At 33.0% G+C, this 18,888-nt stretch overlaps 2 protein-coding genes across 2 annotated transcripts in view; one reads left to right on the top strand and one right to left on the bottom strand.

Moving 5' to 3' along the window:
• Nucleotides 1-7,843, bottom strand: part of LOC127873447 (CCAAT/enhancer-binding protein zeta-like) — a 66,338-nt gene extending 58,495 nt beyond the window's left edge. The window contains exons 1-2 of the mRNA XM_052417313.1: nucleotides 7,684-7,843; nucleotides 7,322-7,426 (exon numbers count right to left, since the gene is read on the bottom strand). Coding sequence (XP_052273273.1) covers nucleotides 7,322-7,426; nucleotides 7,684-7,773 — 195 coding nt within the window. The 5' untranslated portion in view covers nucleotides 7,774-7,843. The remainder of the gene's footprint in view (nucleotides 1-7,321; nucleotides 7,427-7,683) is intronic.
• Nucleotides 7,844-9,985: 2,142 nt separating this feature from the next.
• LOC127873450 (glycogen phosphorylase, muscle form-like) overlaps nucleotides 9,986-18,888 on the top strand; it is a 54,956-nt gene continuing 46,053 nt past the window's right edge. Inside the window, exon 1 of the mRNA XM_052417325.1 lies at nucleotides 9,986-10,471. Within this exon, the coding sequence (XP_052273285.1) occupies nucleotides 10,220-10,471 (252 nt within the window). The 5' untranslated portion in view covers nucleotides 9,986-10,219. The remainder of the gene's footprint in view (nucleotides 10,472-18,888) is intronic.

Below are 18,888 nucleotides of genomic sequence, written 5' to 3'. Positions count from 1 at the left end.
TGTCAGAAATTCCACCATTTTCAGATTATTATTTTTTTGGTTGCCATAGCAACCACAATTTTTGACGTAGGAAAAAAATGAAATGACTTGCATAATGTCCATATTGCCATCTATCCATGTTGCAAGTTTCATGAAAAAATATTAAGAACTTTGAAAGTTATCGCAGGATCCAGAAAACCACCATTTTCAGCAGTATTTCTAGTCTATTTGTTGCCATAGCAACCAGAATTTTTGACGTAGGAACAAAATGAAATGACGTGCATAATGTCCATATTGCCATCTATCCATGTTTCAAGTTTCATGAAAAAATATTAAGTTATCGAAGGATCCAGAAAAGTGTGACAGACAGACTCACAGACAGACAGACGGACACACAGAGCGCAAACCATAAGTCCCCTCCGGTGAAACCGGTAGGGGACAAAAACGCCATTGGACGACAGATGTAGTTGGTTGCATGCAGTCTGAAGCAATACTTATTGGTGACAATGTAATCAGTTCAATTTCCAACTCGTCCAAGATTTTATTGGGACAAATCTTCTGACCAAGTTTCATGACGATCGGACAATAAATGAGCCCTCTAGAGTGTTACATGTAACAAGGTTTTACTATAGCCATATAAGGAAAACGGCCTGCCCCCTGGTGGCAATGTTTTTCAACACACCAGAACCATTTTGGAACTCATCCAAGATATCATAAGAACAAATGTTCTGACCAAGTTTCATGCAGATTGGACTATAAATGTAACTTTTAGAGTGTTAACAAGTTTTAACTATAGCCATATAAGGAAAAGTGCCCACCCCATGCTGGCAATGTTTTCACCCAACCGGAACCATTTTTCAAAATTGACCAAGATATCATTGGGACAAATCTTCTTACCAATTTTCATTATGATCAGACAATAAATGTGGCCTCTAGAGTGTTAACAAGGTTTCAAAATAGCCATATAAGGAAAAATGCCCCGACCTGTGGTGGCCATGTTTTTCAACCAACCGGAACCATTTTCAAACTCGTCAAAGATATCATTGGCACAAATCTTCTTGATCAGACAATAAATGTGGCCTCTAGAGATCTGAGTGTTAACAAGGAATGTTGAGGCCATACAACGCACGAAAGACAAAAGGCGATCACAAAAGCTCACCATGAGCACATTGTGCTCAGGTGAGCTCAAAATAACTGAACAAGAATTTCCAAAAATATTGGTTAAATTTTAAGCCAGGAGTGTAAAAATAAAAATTGACAGTTCATTACTTTGCAGGGCTTCCTATCCTTCTAAGAGAATGGCTGTTTTTCACAAATTTGAGAACTTTGCGACTCAAATTTTCACAATTTAAAGAGGTTTGTGACTCACAATTTACAAAAGCTTGCGACTCATTTTTTTTCACATTTTGAAGTGTGTGACTCATTTTTCACAAAATAAGGGGGTCAAGAACAATTCAGCAAAAAGAAGGAAAAAATCCCTGGTTTGTGTCTCAAAGTATGGAATTAGTCCCCAAGTTTTCATACGCTGTGAGATATTTGTTCCAACACTTTTGATACTTAGGCAGAACACTGCATAAGACCCAGTGACCTGGTTCACACTCAATCTCATCAGGCTGGTCATTTCAAATCAGTTATTTGAAAATCCAACAATGATGGACAAAGCTATGTTCCAAACAAAGTGGCAAACACAATCTGCTATTTAAAAGCTGTGACCTTCAATTGAGACTTTGACCGTGGACATAATGAATTGGGTTCTTGCACATAAAACAGACATAACACACCATGTCTCATTTCTGCCAGATATTTGATAATCAGTCAATGCCAGGCAAAGTAATGCTCCGTACAAAGTAAACAAATTTTCCTTAATTTGTCAAAGTCAAGGTCAAAGTTGAAGGTCAATGGTCCAAATTTAGACATATGTACTTGGCAGCGATAAAACCCATTGTTCTTCTTTTTAAATCAACAAGAAATATCATAAGGCCATAGAAAATAAATTCCTAGATTCTCCTCCCCGCCCGCCCATCGAAAATCGTCCCGCCCGAAAAAAATTATTTTGAAAAAAAAATCCGTAAAAAAATTTGAGCCGCAAAATACTGAGGACGAAACGGCTGAATGAGTACGAAAATAGCGAAGTGCAAATCGGCAACTCAAATGTCTCCGAGATGCATATTGATTTTTAACGGCGCACAAGCGTCTGAAATTTAAGTGATCGAACGAAAACAACAACAAAATGTTTCTTATTTTGAGGTTTAGAAACGGCGTTACAACCGTAAAAGATTGGTACAGGGTGTCAAAATGTGCAGAAACTTTAACTTTTGCGGACCTGTACGATGAGTTCATTTGTGGTTCGTATGATCAAGCCCCATTCAGGGCTCGAAATTAACACTCGCACACTCGCTAAATGCGAGTGAAAAATACCAATTGCGAGTTAAGTTTTAAGCCACTAGTACTTTTTGCGAGTAAATAAATGGGGAAAAGTAGCGAGTAATAATGCTAATTGCGCTCAACTTCCTGAACGCTAAATCTTAGATCAATTTATAGAACGCCGGAATACTCTTATGCGGAAGCGCGCACCTTGTATGTAGACTGGTATACTTATAGTAGAGATACGCGGATGATATTGGTACAAATGAAGTGAAACAATCGAATATTCACACGTGTTCATTGAACTTGAAAAGACATGGTGTCGAAGCGAAAAATAACTTGTTTCTTTTTGCCCACAGATGGAAATAACAATACAAAAGATAAAGCAAAGTTAACCGTTGAGTTAGAAAAAAAACAAATATTTAATCCTTCTACGAAAACAGTGAAAAGGTGGGAAAAATAACTTAATATAAAATTAAAACTTGTTGTAGATGAAGATGGTCAATCAACTTGATGTGGGTCCTTATGGTCCAAGGAACTGACATCTTTGTATGGTTGCAGAAATTAAATGTGTATGTAAAGTACTTTAATTTTGTTTTAATACTACTAAACTAATGTCCAAGCTTTTTTATGTTTCCATCAAAATTGCGAGAATGTTTTTGATTTTGCGAGTTGGTATAAAAGCTGCTCGCATTTTTTTGCAAGTAGAAAAGAAAAGTTAATAGTACTAAACTAATGTCCAAGCTTTTTTATGTTTCCATCAAAATTGCGAGAATGTTTTTGATTTTGCGAGTTGGTATTAAAGCTGCTCACATTTTTTGCAAGTAGAAAAAAAAGTTAAGTTCGAGCCCTAACATTGAAAGTTGACCACCCTAAAATCGTCTGTGCCTTCGTCGGCCGAAATAAATTAGAATTGACACAGGTGTCACCCGTTGTTACAGTTAGTCAAACTGTCGGCTGTCTAGAAATTTTTATTGACTTTAGTATTGGAGACACCCCTGAAACTTCCCATATTAAATGTTATCATCTTCATTCTGAACATCTATTCTTCATCCAATTAATACAAACTGAACTTGAAATAGTAAATGCTGTCTATTGAATGCATACCATGTTTTAATCAATGATATCTAGTCATACTGAAACAATAATGTAAAGGGTTCTGTTACAGATTTGTATTTTCTTTAATACTTTGTCTAGTCTATGTTTTGTCAAGTCAATGTTTTATTGAATGTCATAATATGTTTAACATGATATTAAAAGGATAAAATAAAACACATAATGTATTTTTTTTATTCTATATAATTTAACAAACATACATACACATAGGCGTTATGCATAAAAATAAATAAGCAAATTCGTGAACATTTCATTACTTATATATGCATATAGGTCCAACACATAAAATGAAAAATAAAAATTAAAAAATAAAACCCACCCACCCGCCCCAATTTTCCTCAAAATTAGGATAAGAATCTAGTTACACTGCAACGCCGATATATCCCGGTTGGTGGGGTCCAAAGATCATGAGCGCGATATATCCGGCGCGCGATAAAACTCAAGAAATTTCTAACTTAATTGTATTGCGGTTAACTTGTCAAATTTCCCCAATGTTTTCATTTTATATACAGTGCTGCAACATATTTGTATTGTAATAATTGCAAACAAATTCTACAATAAACGTTTTCATTACTACATAAGTATCTGTGTATTTATCATAAAAACCAAAATGTAAATTATGTTTTTTATTTTCATGTACGATCCCTCGCGAATCAGCTAAAATGAAAAATTCTTGCCGTAAAAAACGTACAAAATACATTGTGCATAGATTCGTTTTAACCCTTATCGTAAAGGTAACGATATCGCGTGTTTGAATTATATTTTATTAAGAGGAAATGTCAATGCCACATAATTCGCGAGATACCGCGGTACTTTTGTTGAAATTTGCAACGAAACTTTTAACGGAAATTAAATTATCGCAATGTTGTGCCGGCTGAAATTTTTATTTTCAAATAAATACACCCACGCCAATTTTCGCGCGCTTTTTATCAGGACAAAGAAATTCATGACCAGTACCGAAATTAAACGATTTATATACCAGTAAACTGCCATTATTACCTTTTTGTGTACAATGACACTAATTTGGATATTTCCTAAGTGTTAAAAACAACCCCAGCCTTGTGTAAACAACATTGTCACTAATCGACTGTTTTTCACGCTTCACTGCATGCAATAATAAGCCGCGAAATATGGGGTGTTGATACTAGCTAGATCCGTTTTTTTGCTTAAGTTAGCGAATTCTCAGATTAAAACATGTCATTTAGTGATCATGCTCGTCGGTATTTTTGGGAGCCATAGCCGAAGCACGATATATTGGACAGCGCGATATAAAGGTCCGCGATATATCGGCGTTGCAGTGTATTTATTTTCTATGGCCTAACAAAATAATATTAAAATAACAATAATATTCATAAACAGATTAAATTTGAGTCTTTTAATGACTTTAATTTGTTTTTATTTTTACTTAAGATTCATAAATAATGGTTTTATCAATCATTTAGTGCAAGTGTTATTGGTTTTTACAAGAAATCCTCCATTGAACTGATAAGGGACCAACTGCACCTTTTTTCCTCTATATAAAGTTGGTACTGTAAAATTGCACCATTCTTAATGAGACCATTTTTCACAATTTAAAAATAACAAATTCCCACTTGCAGTTTGCAATAAAAAAATCTGCAAATAGTTGCATACGTACATGTCAATCTCTTTGTAAAAATATTGCAGACTACAAAATATGTCGGTATACCTGCTAAGCGTGTTTTTACAACACCCAACACTTAATCTGAGCGTGTTTTTACAACACCCAACACTTAATCCAGTTTTGTCAGAATTTTCTGTTTACCCAGTACTGTCTAAAGTATAATAACTGCTTCATTAATTAATCATCTAAAAGACTGTAACAATAAAGGTACAGCATGTTTGATTTTAAATTAATTCTGATGAAATGTCTTTTCAAAATCATTTGCGATATAATTTAGTTACAGTGACCAATACAAAATTCAATTTTACAGATTTCAATTGTCTCTACGCTTCTTAGTTTTTATACAAAAATCAATAAACCCACCCTTTCCATGTGGTAACGTGACGTTTTACATACGCAGCATACTTTTTTAGCGCTTTTTATCAAAACAAAGAATGAACATGAAAATTACATGACTTGTGCACTGTTTATTTGAAGCTAAAATTTGATAACATGGTGTTAACATTAAAACTTGAAAGTGTTTTTCGGATTACACATTTAATTAGGGTAATTAAATAATGCAACAAAACATTTACAGTTTTAGGTAATTAAATATTAATTTCTTATATGGCTTTAATTGTTGGAATAAATGTTTTGACGACATTAAGAATGAACTGCACAATTTCCACGAGGATTACACCAGGTTGCCATCATCAGTCTCCAAAGGAACTGGCCACGATTTGTTCGTGGAGGAATGCGCCATAAGGACTGATTAGTGTGGTAGGTATAGGTTTTTTTAATCTGATTTTGGGGCAAGGGCCTGGACTTTTTTTGAGTGGAAAAAAAGCGTGGGAAACGCCGGATTTAGGGGAAAATAAAGAAAGTCGCAAATAATCAATTTAACATATTTTACAGTTTTTAAAACAAATTCAAGGCAGCAGATAATTTAATTAAGCAACATATTTATATTTTCTACACTGGATCAGGTTAATATATATAATTAAAGGTTAAAAAAGAATTATTTTTTTTTAAGATATCATTGTTTTTGAGAAAATCTCTGTAAGAGGGGAAAAATACGTCTAGGGAAAGGGCAGAAATTGGGCGGGTCTCAAAGGGAAAAAAACCCTGACTGAAACTATCCATTGATAATGACACCTGGTAATTCAGACATAACTGATTCACAATGGTGTGCATCTTCAGTGTCATGGAGCCATACTCTTATATTACTCGTTAAGTAGGATGTAACCGATTTGAGGAGCAAAAATGAAAAATTACCGGAACTGATTTTCACTTGTGCATTTACACATTTCTTACTTTTAAAATTGGGGATTATGCATCAAATATTGAGCCCAGTGCATAGTTGCCAGATGTTGATTAAAGCAAAGTTGCATCAACGGTCAAATCTATTGATGTTAACATGGTTAATTCATATGCATGTTATCCTACGGAACATGAAGCTCCTGATTAAGACAGTTGATAATTTCAAGCACATCTGCAGTTAAAAGAGTGTTTGGTGTAATAAACTCTTTGTTTAGTGTTGATAGAAACAGGAAATCATTCACCACTTTGATGTTAATATGCAACTTATTATTTATACAGGTCTTATAAAGTTTTCAGCATAATAAATAAATTTCCCAATTTCGATGAAAACGCCGCTAATTTTCCTAATTTGACCAGTTCCGGTACCATTCTCAAAGCGGTAAGAAAAAATGCTGGACTGTTATTAGGCTTTCTGAATTGAAAATATCCTCAACAATTTTGTATCCTGCTTAAAAAGTACCGGAAAACGGCACTTTCACAATTAGGAAACAACTACAAATTTCTGAATCGCTGTAAAAAAACAACCAATTGAAGGTTTCAAATTATATATATATATATATATATATATATATATATATATATATATATATATATATATATATATATATTTTTTTTTTATTTTTTTTTTAAATCATATTTAGATTCCCTATGCAGCTCTATGGCTTTAACATAAGTGAATATAATATTGACAACTTGACAACACTTAGTTATCAAATTTAAAGCATTTGGGAGCAAAAAATCAAATACACCAATTTCCCAATATGAAGACTTCATGATGTGAATTTCCAAATTTCAGGGGTTTACGCGCATATTTTTTCAAATAGGACTTCAAATACATTTCAAGTGGGGAAAAAATCGCTGATCCTGAAAGTGAAAAAGGTCCTTTCAGCTTTAGAAAGCACCACATTTATCAGTTCTCACCTCATCCTGTTGGATGGAATCATCATCTGAGACATCATCTGCAACACTTTCTGCTTCTGACCCAGAACCGCTGTCTGCTACATCTTGCAAGAGTGCCACATCTTCCTGTAGCATACAGCGTTTGCATATCAAAATGCAAAAGAATACCAACATTGGCACTGAACTAGATGACAAAATTATTGATACATTCTTCACAACTTATTTACTTAGAAAGAAACTGTAAACATAAATGCATGCTGCCCGAATAAAAGTTGCATCCGGATTACTTACACTTTGCTATACGCGCCAGTAAATACATGATTACGTCTCATAAATAACAAATAATAGGGAAAATATAATTTGGAATAATATATGTATCTAACCTCGGTCCCTCCAAGTTCTTTTATTCCTTCTAATTTGAATGAACTAGATTTTACACGTGTTTTGTTTTCCTTTTTCTTATTGGCAGCCATATTGGAAAGAAATCGGTCAGAGCATCAACCGGACCTTTCCCAACCGGTGTCCAGTCATTACACCCCCTGGACGTTACACCCCTGGTCATTACACCCACCAAGCCTGGTCATTACACCCACCAAGCCTGGACATTACACCCACCAAGATGTAAACATAATTGATTAGGTTCCTAAGGTGTGATCACACCTACCATGGGGCACACTTCACTTGATTAATGATGTTTCTGCTTTAATGTGTGTCCAATGGGGGTCTGTCCAAGTGTTTTTTATTGTTTGTTTGTCTGAATGTCTGTCTTATTGATGTGCAGTGTTAATTGGGAAATAACAATTTTTTGGTGTGATAAACTCTTTTCAAATAATTTGTTAATTATCAAAGTGTAATAATAACACATAAAATTAAAGGAGTTTGTTCACACCATTATTATTAAAATTCATTTGAAGATGTTGTTGTTTGATTTTATGAATTCTAAAGAATATTGCATCTTTATGTCGTGGCAAAAGAATATCAAAACATCAAACGTAACAAAGTTAATAAGACAAATACTCAATGCAAATTGTTTTTACTCATTGTCCCCATATATACCAGAACAATTTTAGAGAATATCATACTATAGGTATATATTGTTACTCTGTCAAAATGCCCCCAAAACAAATATTTTGGTGTATTGATTCAAATTGTAAAAAAAAGCGTGTTAATAGTTCTGATTTTGCTGTTTCATGTGATAATTGTGGATTATGGCAGCATATTAGATGTGGTGATACTGGTAAGTCATTTTCTTCTTCCTATTATAAACATTCTAGATCATTTGAGCTCCATGACATCATGCGATTTTGGACCTTAGGGCATTTTCCGTTTTTATCAAATGGTCTTGTAACTGATAAATAATTTAAAACACCAACTTGGTTTAAGCTTATTAGCTGCCCCATTCTTGACCAATTTATTTTTGTTAATACTCATTTATAAACTTTAACCTACACAATTATATAAGTTATATAATTATTAGTCTCTATAAAAACATATCCATTAATTTTTAATAATTAGATAACTATTTGTTACATTTTAATCAACTACATCATGTGGAAAGTTTGGAATCCTAATAATACTTTCTTATTTTTACATAAATGAAATTCAATTTAATGGTCTTATGGACATTACTGGGTATAACTTGGTATCTGTGTTTTATCTGTTTATATAACTTATATAATTATTAGTCTCTATAAAAACATATCCATTAATTATTAGTAATTAGAAACTATTTGTTACATTTTAACCAACTACATCATGTGGAAAGTTTGGAATCCTCATTTAATACTTTCTTATTTTTACATAAATAAAATTCAATTTAATGGTCTTATGATTTACATTTTATTAACAAAAATATAATTTTTCTAAAAATATGATATGATATGTAACAGAATGGTATTTATGCAGGAAAAAGGAAATGGGTAGAGACATGAGGGATTATACATGTAATATATATTTTTGTTGTCATACAAATAATTAAGTTTATCTTAAAAAAAAGTATTAATGATTTAGATGCATATTATTACATTTTGGTGAAATAAAAAGAAATGTATAAATTTAAGATTGTGTTTTTTTTATTCTTAATATTTTTTTTATTTATCATTTTTTGAAATTTATTTTCAAAGTTTTTTCTGTCTGATTATTCTTGAAAAAACTATTTATGATTTAGATGCATATTATAACATTATGGTAAAATAAAAATAAATGTATATGAATTAAGATTGTGTTTTGTTTATTCTAAATAATTATTGTATTTATCATTATTTTATTTTGTTTTCAAAGTTTTTTCTGTCTGTATATTCTTGAAAAAATTATTTATGATGTAGATGCATATTATTACATTATGGTGAAATAAAAATAAATGTATATGAATTAAGATTGTGTTTTGTTTATTCTAAATATTTATTTTATTTATCTTTATTTTTATTTCTTCAAGTTTTTTCTGTCTGTATATTCTTGAAAAAAAGTATTTATTATTTAGATGCATATTGTTACAGTCATTAAATAATTTGAGCAACCATTAATCTCATCAGTGTCATCTTACATGACGAATCCAATTAGTGGTTCATAAGTTGATAACACCTTTCTAATCTAATCAATATCTTGGTGGGTGTAATGTCCAGGCTTAGTGGGTGTAATGACCAGGCTTGGTGGGTGTAATGACCAGGGGTGTAACGTCCAGGGGGTGTAACGACTGGAAATCTCCCAACCTACGCTCGGGTATTTTCGTAATCAGAATTTTAAACGATACTTAATATTTCCGGAGATCGACGGAAATACTGTGCAGTGGAAGAGTTTCAATAATATGTGCAACCTTGACCTTTATCAAGGACACTGGTTTGCGGATTTCTGGTCCTAGATGTTTTGATGTATATGCAATTGTCATCAGTTGGTGTTTCGTGAAAACTGTGCTAGAAGAAAATGTCATCGGGCGCTTACGTTCACTCGGACGCGGACAAGCGGAAACAAATCAGTATCCGTGGGATTGCACCCGTGGAAAATGTGGCGAACGTAAAGAAGACTTTCAACCGTCACCTGCACTACACGCTGGTGAAAGATAGGAATGTGGCCACCCCGCGGGACTACTACTATGCACTGGCACACACTGTCCGAGACCACCTGACCGGGCGATGGATTCGAACACAGCAGCATTACTATGAAAAGGATCCAAAGGTATTAATGAACAACATTATGAAATTGCAACCATCTTGATTCACAACTTGCGCTCTAGGAAAAAGGGGCTTAACGCATATGCTTAAAGTGTTGTCATATATTAGCATGTGCAGTCAACGCAGGCAAATCAGGGACAACACTTTCCGCTTTCATTGAATGTTTCGTTTGAAAACGTCCCTTTAAGGAGGAAAGTGTTGACTTTAGATGTCGCAGATTAATATGGGGCAACAATTTACATGCATTCGTTTAGCCCCTTTTCCCACAGCAAGGCTACTACGTAAAGTTAAATTCCAGGATATGGAAAAATTAAAAAGGTTTTGTCACACTGTTGTAAGATTCCATTATATGGAGTATAGTCTAATTTCAATCACTTTGTTTACATTAAGAATGCGGCTCTCGTGATGACGCTCAGTGTTTTTGTTCCACCAGTTTGGGAATGGGACCAGGTCCCTTTGGCAGCGCTTCCGTTAGCTTTTAAAAGTTGGAAGTCCTGACTTCCAAGCCTAAAATTTTGGACGTCCAAGACATAAATTTTGAAGTCCCACTTTTATTTCAGAATTTTAATATACGTACATGTTCCAACTCTATCCATTACCCGATAATCCAGTATTATTACGATTTATATTTTCAAAACGAAAATACGACCAATATTGACGTCTGCAACGTCCGCCATTTTGGCATATACAAATTGAATTGTGGGATGGGGGAATTCCCATTGAACATGCGTTAATCACGTGATGTGATTTGAGAGCATAGAGCACGTTCATATTTAGTGATTACAACAAATCAAAGACTTAACTAAAAATGTTTCATGTACCTCCTTTCAGAAAATTTTGCGTAAGTGAAAGCGAATTTTGGAGTGTACAAAAGCGTCTTTCTTTTAATTATACCGAGTACACTTAATTCCGAATCGCAATATAACTTGTCAGGTCATTCATGCATGTAGACCAATATGCTTAGTTTTGCAATTTCAAAACACGTTATTTAACTACTTGTTGCATTATGCGTTATGACAATCGGTATACAATTAACGTTATTCAATTTAAGTATATTCAAATGCTTATAAATCAAACGTGTAATCTGAAATCATTTCCAGATTTTATTATTCACGGAAAGTTAAGAACATTCTAGCAACAAATAAACATTTCCCGTGTATTTCGTGCACACATGAAAATCATGCAAAAATTAGACTTCATGTACAACGTCACGCCATCCTTCCTCGAGGAAAGCGTTGACTTAATTAAATTTGATTGCTAAATAAAAACTTCGTAGCGCAGAGGTCGCTAATATTATTGTATACAGCTTCACGTGGGGTCAGCATGTATTCTGCTGCCTAAGCGCTGATTTGCTGATACGTTTACCAAGATGCATGTGATTGACAGCTGGAAAAATCAATATTGACCACTCGCTGAGAAATTCAGGAAAATTAGCGCGATAAACCATGAAATTGGGAAAAATAGCGCGATAAACCATGAAATTGGGAAACATTGTAAATATGATTATAAGAACAGAATAAAAATTGCTAAGTTCATGTTTGACAGCATTTTTATATTATAAAGTGTTGCTTTCATGTCTTCTAACAACGTTTAGTTAATATCCTTCCACATGGATATTAAACTTGCAATAATCTATAGATTCTTCAATATACATGTACCATTATGATTTAATCATAATCTCTTTAAGAGTATGAATTTAATTCAGGATGTTTTTTAAAGTAAAATATGATATGGTGAAAACATTAACAAATATTAACAAACACGCTTTAGTGTTCTTGCTGTGTTAATGTTGTATTAAATGGGGCTAAAATAATACATTTCATTTGTTTACCTTTTAATATCTTGCACAATTGACATCCTCAGTTCAATGCTATTTCACCAAACTATACAGCGTGACAAACATAATATAGCAGAATATGCATATGAATCGGATTATACACAGATCCACTAACATATAAATCAAATCATGTTTGTCTCTTTCCATTTTCGAACGATACCCATCTTAAATGCTTTAACTTTGTGAGTAAACTAAATCCAATTTCCCAACACAGATTTCCGTGACGCACATTCACTGTAAGACTTCTAATAAATATTTGTTGTTGTTCATCTCAAACGTAGTATTTTGCGTTAATTGACACACACATTAAAATTTTAGTGTAATTTATCATTTTCGCTTCTCATCGCAAACTTTTCGTCTGCTTGCCGCCATCTTGGACGTGTGTAAAAACAGGTGTTAACAATCGGGATACATCAACTATCGTCGGTATCCTCTAGAGAGAGATGTGTGGATAGCAACGTAAAATCGTATTCGGCTACATTCGCGAACATTTGTAAGTCAGTTGTCATTCGGCGAAGACTCGACAAGCTCGATCGGCACTCGTTCTACGAAATTAACGCTAAATGACATTGTAATTTATTGGCTTTATTGGGAAAATGTGGTCATTTTTTGGCTAATTTTGGTCAGATTTTTGGGAAAAAATGTCATTTTTTGCAATTGGGAAGCAGCCGAATATCGGCAGTAATTTTGGGCAAAAAAAATCACTGATTATATTTTCTAAGGTTCAACTTAAAGGGCTGTATTTGGAGATAAATGACATGTTAAGACATATACAAAACCTTCAATTGGGAATTTTAAGGTCCCATTTGGGAAAAATGTGTGCTTTTTTCCATTGTGAATGGGTTCCCATACCAGTGACAATGAGGGGCAATGCCCATATGGGAAATTCCCCTTGCAAGCAATAAAAGGTTAACCTGAAAAAAAAAGATTATGCTTTTTTCATTGAATGATTTGTACTATTTTATTTTTGCGCTCAACATACTGCCAATTTGCACTGGCGACTAGTTAGAACAACATGCCACACCTGGCGCACCATTGACAGTAAGAAATAATGTGTTGACAAAGTGATAAAGCAACAAATCTGTACCTTTTCGGTTACAAATAGGGGGTACGTTTTGATAATTGGCACTATTGTTTTGTTGACATCTCAAAATTTTACTAGCAAACTGCAGGAGTGGGGGCTATTTGCGAAATTTTAATTGACACATTTATTGAACTCAAGCTAAAAATCTGTTGAGACATTGAAGGGCTTACTTTTATGTTTTGTTAACAAATATCCAACTCTGATTGCTCGCGCAAATAAAGTGTTTATAAGGCTTTTAAAAAAAGTCTTGTTTCCTGTTACCTGACCGACCGTATGTGTTAATCGCGGACCTTAATTTTTTTTCCAAAAAAATTTGACTATACAGCAGTTACGTGACGACAACAATAAATTTAGGCATGCTTGTGTATTTTTATACTTCCGAGCGCATATCCGGTCTATGAACATGGCGTACAGTCTATTGGCCGTAGTGTTAAAATGTCCGAAATTGAAAAAAACTTGTGTCAAAAAGTACATGTTCTATTGCTCATTATCAGACAGTACTACTGTCTGCTATCTATTCAATGGCTGAGGCTGATTTTACATTGCTATGCGCACCTGTCGCTTACATCATTTTAACATGATGGCAGACTATACAGAAAATAATTGTGACTCAGCAAAAATGGCAAATAACGATCAAATTAACGATGAAGATTATACATTTAGAAGGGATTGATGAATGCATGTGATAATCGAAGATGCATAACACGTTTTAGATACTAACAGGGCCAATACACCCTTTTTGGGGAAGGGGCCTCAGCCTTTTTTTAGGGGAAAAATAGCGAGATTTTTTCTTATTTGGGGAAAATACGAAATTTGTATTTCATTTAAGTTTCTTGGTATAGTTAGCCCAGTTATGCGATATTTTTGTTGGTTTTCGTATTTACTTCTGTGACCTTGGTCGTAAAGCGTCTGTATCAGTGTATGAAACCAAGCTTTTTCCGATCCATTTTGGGAAAACGCCACACTGGAATTTTGGGAATTTCGCGTCGTGAAAACCCCCATTTTGGGAAAAAAAATAATCGCAAAATTGGCTCAATTGGGAAAAATTATGGCATGTAAAACGTGTTTCTTATATTTCAAAGAAGCCGTTAACTGGTAAATAACGACTATTTTGATAACTTATTTTTAAAATTTTACAAAATATTATGAACATGTGTAATAAGTGCAGGTTTTTTAATCTGAATTTGGGGAAAAGGCCTGACCTTTTTTGAGGTGAAAAAAATCGCGCGAAGCGCCGGATTTTGAGAAAAATAAGGAAAATCTTAAATAATCATTAACATAATTTATAGTTTTTAAAACAAATTCAAGGCAACAAATAATTTAATTATGCAATACTTTCTATTTTCTACACTGGATCAGGTTAACTCATATATTTTAAGGTTAAAAAAAAAATAAAAAAAAATAGTTTTTTTTGGAATTGGGAATTTCTTTTTGGAATTGGGAAAAAAACAACTAGATTTGCATTGGGAATGGGGCCGAATTTCGGACCCGTGGCATAGGGCGGAAAAAGCCTGGAAACATGTATGTAGTAAAATTAAAGCAAGCTGTAAAAATAAGAGCAAATCAAACGCGTAAAAACAGACCCGGTAAACGCACTAAAAGGAATAACTTACCCAGTATTTCTTTGTTGATACAATAATATTCCAAAAATATCCACATGACTGAAAATATTTTAAGTCGTTATAGCCTTTTAATGTAATCTATTTATAGCTTTTGATTTCGGCTCGTTATTCGCCGTTTGGTTGCGAATGACAAAAAATTCCAGCACATGCACATGACATCTGAAAAGAATTGAGATTTAAAAAAAATAATTTTGGTTTCGTCAAAAATCGGAGTCGGCGGGTCTGAAATCATTTTAATAAAAATGTTTGGCCTAATTAAAGTAAGTTAAATGCATCAATTACCATTAAATGTGCTTGTTTATATTTTTATGTTTTCCCCACAACTGCCTCTGATGCGATTACGTTTCTCCCAAAACCAGGTATTCACGGAACGTTTTTGCCCTTTTTTGCCTTAACTGCGCGTTAAAATGCCCTCTTTGAAAGTAATGCGCCATGCTTGTTTGCCCTCCTGGGAAAAACACTAGAGTTTATAATACCCACTTGCATTAATGTTTGTTTTTTTCGACAAAGACTCGCACACAAAAAATGTCTCAAATCTTTGATATTTAAGACAAGGGACAGGTTTATGACTACCTTTCTTCATTAGACAGTTTCTAAGAATGAAATTAAGCTTTCACAAAACACTTGTTGATTTATAACACAACCATTCATTCATTTAAAAAAATAAATAAAAAATCTACCTACCTACCCAACTTTTTGTCAACAAGTTACAGGAAACATACCTATTTTTCTTAAGGCCTAAGTAACAATTTTATCAAAAGTATTGCATTCGTATTTAGAAACTAATTATTATGCTCTTGGCCAACATTTTGTAATAAATTGATTTACGGCATTTTTTTTAGAAAAATAGGGTCAGGCCCGGGTTGAAATAAAAATAAAAGAACAAAAATCACAGAGTCGACAAAAAAATAAAAAAATCAAAGTTTAGACGTGTCAATTTTTTTTAATTTTTATAAACCAACTTTTTACGTTACTTTTGTACTATATATCTTAATTATGAAAGCAGTTAGTCACTAGAAGCAATAGAAATAGTGTTATCAATGCATTTTTCAAGAACATTTCTTTTTAATCTTAATTCTTGTGAAATGTCGTCATTGTCTGCTATTGAATAAACAATTGAACATTAAAACATTATTAAAAGAAATCACTAAGTGTTTATTTTTTATAAAACAAAGTGTAATTTATCACTTTTTTGTTTTATTGTTTAATGTCTTGCTTCAAAAACCATTCTTGAGTAGAAATCTATGTTGAATACTAGTAATATTCATGAAAAAAGAGTCCAACTCAAGACAACTTTAAACTGTCAAATTGAAAAGAACTTAAAATGTCATTTACATAAACGCAATAGTAGAACACCATAATTATATATGTTTCTGACTAGACTGTTATATTCAGAGGAACGCTTAACAGTATAACACCATATTAGTGTTTTTCTCAGGAGGGCAAAAGGACATGGCGTATTACTTTCAAAACGGGCATTTTAACGCGCAGTTTATGCAAAAAAGGGCAAAAAACGTTCTGTGGATACCTGGTTTTGAGAGAAACATTTAATCGCATTAGAGGCAGTTGTGGGAAAAACATAAAAATATGAACAAATACATTTCATGGTAATTGATGTATTTAACTAACTTTATTTAATATTAATATATTTATCTTGATAATTATGTCTTCCATTACAGTTCCATGCTGTTTCAGTAAACTGTAGAGCATGACAAACATAAAAAAGCAATATATGCATATGAATCTGATTATAAACAGATCCACTAACATATACATGGAACCATGTTTGCCTTATCCGATTTTCTAACGATAATAGTGTCAGATGTTTTAATTTTGCGAGTAATATGAATACAAACACTCATTTCCGTATCATTTCCGTTACATATATCCACTGAGTAGATTACTTATAAATATGTTGTTGGTATCGGAAAAGTTTTTTGCATCGTTTGTTATCACATGCATTCATTTGCATTTCAGTAATCCCTTCTAAATGTATGATCTCCATTGTTTATTTGATCGTTATTTGCAATTTTTGCCGAGAGTCACAATTTATTTTCTGTATTGTCCACCATCTTGTTAAAATGATGTAATCAACAGGTGCTCATCTCTACGTAAAGTTGCATAATATTTCCATCTAATACGCGATTCGCATTAAATTCAATATTTTTAATGTCTGACTTAACTATGTAATTTCCGACAATTTCTATTTTGAAATAATGCCGCGGACGCTGTCCATTATTATTGTTGTCAACCCAAACTTTCGAGCACGCCATTTTGCATGCGCAAACGAAGCTTTTATTTCAACACAAATACGATTGGTTTATTCTATTTTAAACAGCCAAATAAATTTGGGGATAGTAAAAATACGGATGCAATAAAACGCTTGCGAATATAAATTTTGATTGTGGTGGTCGACAGTTTTATTTTTCACGCAGGACTTAAACACTGTCGGCAGAATTTATGAAAATAACATTGCAGATAGATACTTTTATTTTTATTTCATTTTGACATAAAATACGGTCGGCGGTCCCGTAAATCAATTTATAAAAAAAATTTGGCCCTATGGACACATATCTTGTTTTTTGTGAATCTGTCAGGAATATTTTTCCTTAATCATAACAGTTGAAACTATAATAAACAAACACTTAACTTTTAGTTATCTTAACAGGAACAAATTCAGGTTGTGTCCACTACTGCCAAGTGCAAATCACTGTAACTGGATATTGTGCTTTAATTTTGAGGTTAAATAGAATAGTTTGTTTGCACATGTATCTTTCAATCTAATTATAATAGACACATTATTGTTATTCACATAATTTCAGTTATTATCTGAAAACAAAGCAGACAATATTGGACATTTGGTTGTCAGATATATATACCGACTGAGTTAATGTTTAAAACACAGATATTCAGGTGTTCAGTGATAATTGTCCAAAAGAATGACAAAAGAGAGTTCAAAAGTTCAAAACTAGCAGGGATATTCCTGGCCATTTTCAAAAAGGAGTCTGGTCATGGCAAACTTGGGATTTTTTTTATCGAAACGCATGTCTACTGATTTGGGAAAAACTTATTTAATATAATTCTTTATAATAATTCAAATAAGGAGAGTAAAATAATATAAATAAAAGTTATATACTTTGTTAAATGTTTATGAAATAAAGTTGAAATGTAATAATCAAAAGACACTTTATTTCTCTAAAAAAAAATCAACAACAAAAATCGAAGCAGGAATATTTTTTTACAATTTCAGTTTTGGATCAGGGCCATTTGCTTTTGGATCAGGTCTGTTTTACGGCCTTTTACTATAGTAGGAAAACCCCTGACAATAACCAATATTCTTTATGAGGTCGTTTGTGACATTGATGTTTCAAAAGATGTAAATTATGTTTTAAACAATTTGAATTTTACTTCAAGTCTATCTTTAAATTAACATGGTACAGCATTCCTATTGATGTACACAATTTTTTTGCCACTGCACTGGAGTTTGCCTCCCATCTAAAATGTAGAAGGCTTAAAGCTTCACCATTAAATGAGGGTAGATATAGAAACCAGAGCTCAGTCCGACTTGAACAATTATGCTCCTGTTATGGATGTATTTCAATGCCTTGTGGCATCTTCAATTTTCATTTAAAATGTGGTATATGGTATGTTTAATAGATTTTTTTTACTAAGTAATGGCAGTGTTGTTTTTTTTCAACATTTTGGAAATGGGGCTGGGTCCCTTTGGATTGGGAAAATTCGAGGCGTTTGACTAAAATTGGAAAATTAGTGTTGTTTGCTAAAAATTGCTTCAAAATCTAAAATAAACGTGTTTTCAGTTTAACTTATATTGCTGGATGGGAGATGAACAATGTTCAGATTAAAAAAAAACATTTTGT

The sequence above is a fragment of the Dreissena polymorpha genome, chromosome 3 (assembly GCF_020536995.1).
Source record: "Dreissena polymorpha isolate Duluth1 chromosome 3, UMN_Dpol_1.0, whole genome shotgun sequence".
In the NCBI taxonomy this organism is placed as follows: Eukaryota; Metazoa; Mollusca; class Bivalvia; order Myida; family Dreissenidae; genus Dreissena; species Dreissena polymorpha.
The sequence above is the reverse complement of the archived record's forward strand: the minus strand, read 5'-3'. Positions and strand labels throughout refer to the sequence as shown.